The following is a 7,922-nucleotide window of genomic DNA, read 5'->3' on the forward strand; positions in this document are numbered from 1 at the left end:
GGGTGGGAGTGAAGGGAGGGAGGAAGGGGAAGATGAGGGAAAAGGGGAGTGGGGAAGGAGAACTTGAGGGAGTGGGATAGTCGAGAAGGAGGAAGGACAGAGATGAGAGCAAGAAAAAAGATATTTTGATTGAGGGAGCCATTATGGGGCTATCAAGAAACCTGGCACTAGAGAAATTCCCAGGAATCCACAAGGATGACCCCAGAAAAGACCCTAAACAATAGAGGAGAGGGTGACTGAACTGGCCTTACCCTGTAACCAGATTGATGAATATCTTAAATGTCACCATAGAACCTTCATCCAGCAACTGATGGAAACAGTGGCAGAGACCCACCCACAGTGGAGACCTGGACTTAGCTCCCAAAGTCCAGTTGAAGAGTGGGAGGAGTGAGACTATGAGCAAAGAGGTCAAGACCATGATGGGCACACCCACTGAAACAGTCTACCTGAGCTAATAGGAGCTCACCAACGCCAGCCGGACGGGGAAGGAACCAGCATAGGACCAAACTTGTTCCTCTGAATGTGGGTAGGACAGACTGCAGGGCCATTGGCCAAGTGGCACCAGGATTTATTCCTACTGCTTGTACTGGCTTTTGGGGAACCTATTCTCTTTGGGTGGATACCTTGCTGAGTCTATATATAGTAGGGAGGGCCTTGGATCTTCCCCAAAGCAATATGCCTTACCCTCTCTGAGGAGTGGATAGGGGTGGGGTAGAGAGGTAGGTAGAGAGAATGAGAGGAGGAGAGGGAGTAGGAACTTGGATTGGTATGTAAAATGAAAAAGATTGTTTTCTTTAAAAAAAAACAAAATAAATTAAAAAAAACTTGTATTGACTTTCAAGGACAGACAGGTGATGTACAGGGGGAATTTTATGTGCATTTAAAAACATTTCAGAGCAGTTTCCTCCTCTGGGTCACATTGGTGAGACTCCTGAGTGTCATGAAGACAACCCCCAACTCACCTCTTGACGAAAATCACATCCTGGAAGACCCTACTTTTCCTGGTACCCTGATAAGTCACCAACAGATAGGAAAATGTGTTATTAGTTAAGGAAATTGGCTAAAGATGTAGCACGTGGCCAGTGAAAAATCGAGAAGAGCTTTACGCCAACTTCCTTACAACTCAATCGTATGTCTTGTTTGGACCTCAATGTGTGAGTCTTGTTTGGATCCGGTAGAAACAAGACTCTTCTGCTTTCCAGTTAATCCTCTCTCTTAAACTACATCCTCTTCTTGAAAATATTTACTGACACTTATTTTCACTACAGGAAGTAACGAAAGGGTACACCAGTCTCAAACTCACAAAAATCCTCTAGCTCCTGGGTGCTGGGATTAATGGCATGTGCCATCATGCCCAGCTTGTCTGTAAGCTTTTTAAAAGATGAAACAGGAAGATATGAGAGAGGGAAGAGGTGAGATGGGAAGAAAGGAATTATGGGCCCTGCTGCAAGCTTGACTGTCCCAAAAAGACAGCAGAGCATCTGTATTTTGATGAGAAACGGCACCTCCATAGTATGTGTTTCAACTGCCTCGCTCTAGTCCCGAGTGCAAGGGCCCCCAAAAGAAAGTGAACTTGAAGCACGGAAGGTCCAGGAAGAGGGCAGATGCGCTTTAGGCAATCAGAGCTGGTGTGGTGTCAAGTGCAAACAGAAAGATGGGCAGAAGGGTTGTGGGGCCATAGCTGAGAATTACGTATTCTAAGCCATTACACAGAGCTTTGGGTAGAGAGCAGCATGTGAGCTACAGTTTTAAAACTTCATTCTTGGTGCTGTGCAAGATGACAGATTGGTATAGAAGTTCGGTTGCCACGGCAGGGAGCATCAATGAAATCACATTAGGATGGAGCGGGGAGGGATCATGACTGGTGAAAGTCTCCAGCAGAAATGCTCAGGTAGTTTTAAGAATATTACCCATAGAGGTCTAGCTGTAACCATGTTGGAAGGAAAGACAGTTATGGTGAAGGGGGAAAGAGAACAGAGTGGATGGTTCTCCTGAAGCAATTGGAGGCTCCCATGGGCATCTCTGAGAATTCCAACCACCCAACTCTTTCTTGCATAAGACAAGGCCATGGCTGTATCTCCCAGGAACTCTTCTTTACTTATTCTTATACCCTGAGCCCTCCCTTTGATCCCTGCCATGTGTTTACTCTTTCAGTATCCAGCCCTTTCCTCACAAGGCTCTTTTGTGCTACACTATCCCACCCTGGATCTATAGTTTCTTCCTTTTTCCTTCTACTCCCTCCACAAGAAAAAAACAAAACAAAAAAAATAAACAAAAACTAATGATTCTTAAGAGGCAGGAAGCACTGTGGAAACTGCTGGTACCATCAGATACCTGTCCTCACGAAGCTCCAGTCTAATGGAGGCCACCATTAGTAAGTGGGCAATTATGACTTTGGCACGGACGGTGAAAAAAGGGTACACCTTACCATGGCAGAACATAACAGGAATCTGATTCAGTCTAAAGAATTCAAGGAAGGTTTCACCAAGGAAGGGACATTTAGAGATGAACAGTGTGGTAGGACTGGAGCCCAGAGAGAAGACAAAAAGGGACATGTGCGCTAGATTCTGGTGCCTCGGGCCAATGGGAACAACACTTATGATGAGGACCACGTCAACTGAGCACAGCACCATGTGAGTGCTCAGCCGGGCGGCTGTGTGGAGTGTAGTGGGTGACACATGACAGGAGCAGCAGGGCCAGACATGTGGACTTCTCCTGGGAAAGCGACTTAGGAAATGCAGGTGGACCACAGCAACTTTAGTAGAAAAGGTGAGGAATGTGTTCAGGTTGTTTTAGACATGGACCAGAGCTCCAGAAAGTGGAGGGGTGTGCAGATTTGTCCTGCAGTGTGCACGGAAGGGACAGCGCTCATACGTACGTCACTGCGACAGACTGAGAGAACATGGGGTGTCGATGTTCAGAACCATTTATAGAGCAAGAACACATGACATCTTGTAATAGTTAGACAGCAACACCGCTAATCACAAGAAGCACCACTTATCATGGGACTGTGTCAGGGAGACATAAGGCACCCCAGGGACGTTATTTAAACCCTCTCCATATTCTTCCCGGACTTATAAATGAGGGAACAGTTCCTACTTACAGAATGATTGTAGTATTTGTCCAATGTTAGTCATTGCTAATTATTAGAATAATGGTGACCTCCACCTCATTAAAAAGAAAATTTAAAAAAGGAACAGTCAGTCTTTCAAAAACATGGCAGTTTCGAGAACATACAGCATTACATGGTTTATAGCAAGTCACACAGCTCAAGTGGGAGAGTTGATCTGTGATCCAGATCGTTCTGACACCTGAAAGCATGTTTTTGATAATGCTACAGAATGGCTCCAAAGGGAAGGAAGGGACCATCCCCCCACCTGTCCTCTTTCATTCAGGAAGGCTGCACACTGAGAGAGCTAGTTCTGCTGATAGATTAGGCTGCAGCTCAGGGAGGGGAGACTCTCATCTGGCCAATAGCTGGGGTAGCAACGATCCTGACTGTTCACTCCATCCCTCATTAGGTGGGAACATATTCCATACCATGGAAGCATGGCAAGTTTGGTCCTTGAGGTGTGAAGAGTCATCAGAATAAGGAATCCTGTCAGAAGACCATGATGGAGCTTGGTGGGTAGTAACCATCTTGCAACCTGTAGTGTTTGTCTCCATTTATGCTGCCCCTTACATTTCATGCTCAGGTCCCTCTGATTTTTCTTTCCTCTGTGCTTTGATTGTCAACAAGCTCCCCAGAGACTGTACTTAAGTCTGTCAGTGGTATGCTAGGTTCCCTTATACTGGCCTATGAGAGCACGTTGCTGTGTTTTTAGAAATTTGTGATCCACGTGTCACACTCACTAACTGAAATGGCCAAAGGGATTCTTCTTTTCAGAAATAGGTTCTCATGTTTTGAAGACTGGCCTCAAACTTACTAAATAGCTGAAAATGACCTTGGACCTCTGATTTTCTTCTTCTACCTCCTGAGCATGGGGTTATAATTGTGAACCCCTGTGCTTACTTTATGCAGGGCTACGGATTGAACTCAGCGTCATGCATGCTAAGAAATACTCTTCTAACTGTGCTACAGCCCAGCTCCATGAAGGACTTATTTATAGCAGAGAAATCAACACATGCTACAAGTCAGGGCTCCACGATTCCCCTCCACTAACACAGTGACTGTGACCCACTTTTACCAGCATGCTTACCATTCTCTGCTAAGGCACTGCAGATACCAGAGACCATTTTACAAAATGCCTAGCAGGCTCAGGGAGCATCTGAAGCTATGCATGTACATGACACCACCTGCAAGCCCTCTGTCTTTCTGATCCATCGCTTCAGTAGGATGAAGAAGGTTCTGGGAGCTTAGAACCACGGTCACTGCACAGTTCAGGGAGACAGGCATACAATCCCCAAACTACATTCCTATTTAAGTCCTAGTTCATGCCATTCAGAGTATACGACAGTGTGAGCAGATATTTACAGTTGGACTGAATACAAATGCTAGCATCTGTTCTCTTTTCACGTGGTGTCACAGTTTGACAGAGAGTTGAACTTTAGGGAGCACAATTTTACAGATGCAGAAGAGGGAAAAGGAAGCTAAGAGCTTAAGAGGGATGACCCTGGCTTGTGTAACTCACGATGGGTGTGTGTCTCCCATCAAGGGCCCTCCTCTTATCTGGCTTTGATTCCTCCCTTAGCCTTTCCCATCACTTGAGGATGAATACCTTGTGCCAGCCTGCCAGTTCCCTCCACGACACAAATTACAGTCAACGTTTCCCAGGTGCTGATGGGGTAACAGTATGCTTTGTCTTAAATTGAGCTGCATGGTGAACTTGCCAACATCTGACTTTTTTTCTGTTTGCCAAATGCTAATTTCAATAGCTTAGCTCACACCCATTATCTGTGTCTGGGCCATGTTCCCATGAAATGGGGGCTACCATCATACCCACTTCACAGATGGGGAGGACTGAAGCTTTTATTGAAATCACAAGAGAGTTCTTCACACAAGTGCAAGGTATAGATTTATAAGTGATGCACTGTTTTGTGCTCACTGATGGCCCTGGGCAATGTATACAGCTGAGGCATGTACAATAATAACAATAACTCAGTGACCATGAGTAACTAAAGTATTTCCATAATGATTTTTAAAAGTTTCATAATGTTAAATATAAACCACTGTTATTAGAAAACAAGAAATTTGATTTTACACACACACACACATCCATTATGGAAACATTATATACTACAAACAAAGGCCACAAAATGAATTATTTATGAAATTTTTTCTCTTTTTATTTCTGTTTTTGTTTGCTTTGCATTTTTTTTTTTTTTTTTGAGATCAAGTCTTGCTATGTAGCCAAGGCTGACCTGGAATTCACCATGTAGCTCAGGCTGTCCTTGAATTTACCTTGATCCTCCTGCTTCAGTCTCCTTAGTGCTGGATTATAAGCACACACTACCACATGCAGCTTGTGTTAGAATTCTTTTATGATTCTTAAGAAGTAAAGCAGGGTGGTGGCACCTACCTATAATCAGAACACTCTGGAGGCCGAGGCTAGAAGATTTCAAGTGCAAGCTTGGGTTATATGGGTGACATTATCACACACACACACACACACACACTCCCCCATCAACAACAATTAAAGAAAATAGGACCATGAATTTGAAAGAGAACAAAGAGGGTACATGAAGGAGTTTCGAGGAAGAAAGGAGAAGGGGGAAGTGACATAAATGACATTATAATCTAAAAAATTAAAAAATATTTTTAAAAAACCGCTGAAAGTCTAGAATCCATTTTGTGAAGTTATTTAAAGGTGTGTGACTATGCTTTCTTTACAAAATGTGAGCTTCATATTTCACTCACAAAACCACAAACTTGATGCCATATGATTTATTAGTTCTATATGGTGAATCTCCAAGCTCAAAGCTTAGCACCTGGCCATTGACCAATGGGGCCTGCACTTCTGTAGCTCTGTGTGCCTTCTAACATACTGGTAGATTATCAGTGAGGCCCTGCTGAGGACAAGTGATTCTCTTCACTGCAAAAGTGGAGAGAGACGCAACATTATTTTGCCCAAAAGTAAAAAGACTAGGTTTCCTTCCAAGTGGTCTGCTCCAAGTTCATGAAAACCTTCAAAGATCAGGTCTCATCCCCCTGCCACCCCCATCTGTATCTTCTAGTGAGAAACCAGCAAGGAACAGAACCATCTTTGACTCAGTGACCACACAGCTAAAACCTTAGTACTCATCTCTACCCTAGCTCTCTAATAATGTAAAAATAATACAACAACATGAAGAGAAATCAAGTACACTTTAAGGAGTGGTCGAGGAAGACTAACCAAGAGGCACTGCACACAACCAAAGGCTTCTGAAAGGAGGGCTGGAACTCAGGTTGATGTCCAGTGCTTTCATTTACAATTAGAAGAGTCTATGGGGAAGGACATTTGCCCAGGGCCACTCACTCAGTGGGAAGCACAGCGACTTCCTGACCCCCAACCCAGTGCTTCTACTAAACTATATTCTGACCATGGACTCATTTGCTTTGCTGTCACTGCTGCTGTTCAATAGGCAGATGCCTTTAGACGCATCTAGCTAAGCTACCACTCTAGGGAGGAGCCCGTCTTCAGGCAGATACTTTGTGTTCCATTGTCCCCTAGTCTCCTGAGACATTGTGCCATGGATGAAGAGGCTGCCACGTGCCTTACCACTTTCAGAATATTACATGAATATTCTGCGCATACACATGCCCATGAAATACAGAATATCACATGGAAGGGTGACCCCATGGCCTCAGGAGAGAGAGGTAGGCATTGAGCAAGGAGAGTTCAAGTCATAAAAGTCTGACATAGAACCTCCCCGTCACCATTCTAAGAAGCACTTCTTTTGTAAAACAGAGAGATTGGACTAGGTTGCCTCTAATGTCCTCATGACCAATAATTAATACCCTACTGCCCTACAGCCTGTAAAATACCATATACTTCACATGAACTTCAAGTTCTATCCACAAAACTCAGCACATAAAATATTTCTATGCTTAAAAGTTAAACATAACTTTGTGGAGAAAAAAAAATGGACGAGAGTTAAACCTACAGCTTTTAGAACTAAATAGCCAAATCTAACACCTGACTTACGATCTCTCCGAGTTTGTGTTGATCTCTCAAGTGCTTTGTGGTTGTCAAACACAATGTGTTCTCACGTTCCAGGTGTTCAAGTTTACCCCACAAGTCAACTAATCCAAACACAAAGCAATAAAGAAACAAAGCCAAGAACAAGTGTTTTCATACCCCATGGCGATCCTCGAAGTATGCCAGGCTGGCTTTCGTTAGCACAAAGAAGCGGACTTTAAAGTTCGAGGGAGAAGTCCTTCTCTTCTGTTGGGATTTCTTGATCAGCTGCTCTTCCAGGAGGATGAAGTTGTTCATGGTCCAGTTCTGAAAAGTGATGCGCCTTGGGCATCACCCCTCAGTGCAACCGATGGAGAGAAACAGCTGGGAATGCAACAGGATACAGTTGATCTGTAGAGTGTCGCTCAAAGGCAACTTGCCTCTACCCTTATCTCTCTATCAACATCAGCCAGCCTCACCGCCGAGCTCCTCCTCTGATGTCAAAGGCCATGACCACATCCTTTCAAAATTCACCAAGCTAAGAAGCACATGCAAAAAATATGCATATCCTTTGTGATATGGTTTGGAAATGAGGTTTGAAGAAACTTAGAATTATAAAAGGAATTCAATTTTCATTTTTATAGTTTCTGGTTGAGCCTCTGCAACATTTAAGATACGTAGGAAAGGGAAAAAGAGCAGGGCTCAGGGGTCAGTGGAGCACAGCTCATGTATAAGTTTCCCATGGCTATCATGGATTACCACCTGCTTAGTGGCTCTAAGCACCTTACAATCCTCTAAGCACCTTACAATCCTCTACTTTAAGAG

The 7,922-nt window shown here is 44.0% G+C and overlaps 1 protein-coding gene across 3 annotated transcripts in view; it reads right to left on the bottom strand.

Moving 5' to 3' along the window:
* Positions 1–7,415, bottom strand: part of Itk (IL2 inducible T cell kinase) — a 63,324-nt gene extending 55,909 nt beyond the window's left edge. For all 3 annotated transcript variants that reach the window (XM_057774828.1, XM_057774826.1, XM_057774827.1), the window contains exon 1: positions 7,278–7,415. In XM_057774828.1, the coding sequence (XP_057630811.1) occupies positions 7,278–7,415 (138 nt within the window). The remainder of the gene's footprint in view (positions 1–7,277) is intronic.
* Between the last annotated feature and the right edge of the window lie 507 nt (positions 7,416–7,922).

Source organism: Chionomys nivalis, chromosome 7 (genome assembly GCF_950005125.1).
Source record: "Chionomys nivalis chromosome 7, mChiNiv1.1, whole genome shotgun sequence".
Lineage (NCBI taxonomy): Eukaryota > Metazoa > Chordata > Mammalia > Rodentia > Cricetidae > Chionomys > Chionomys nivalis.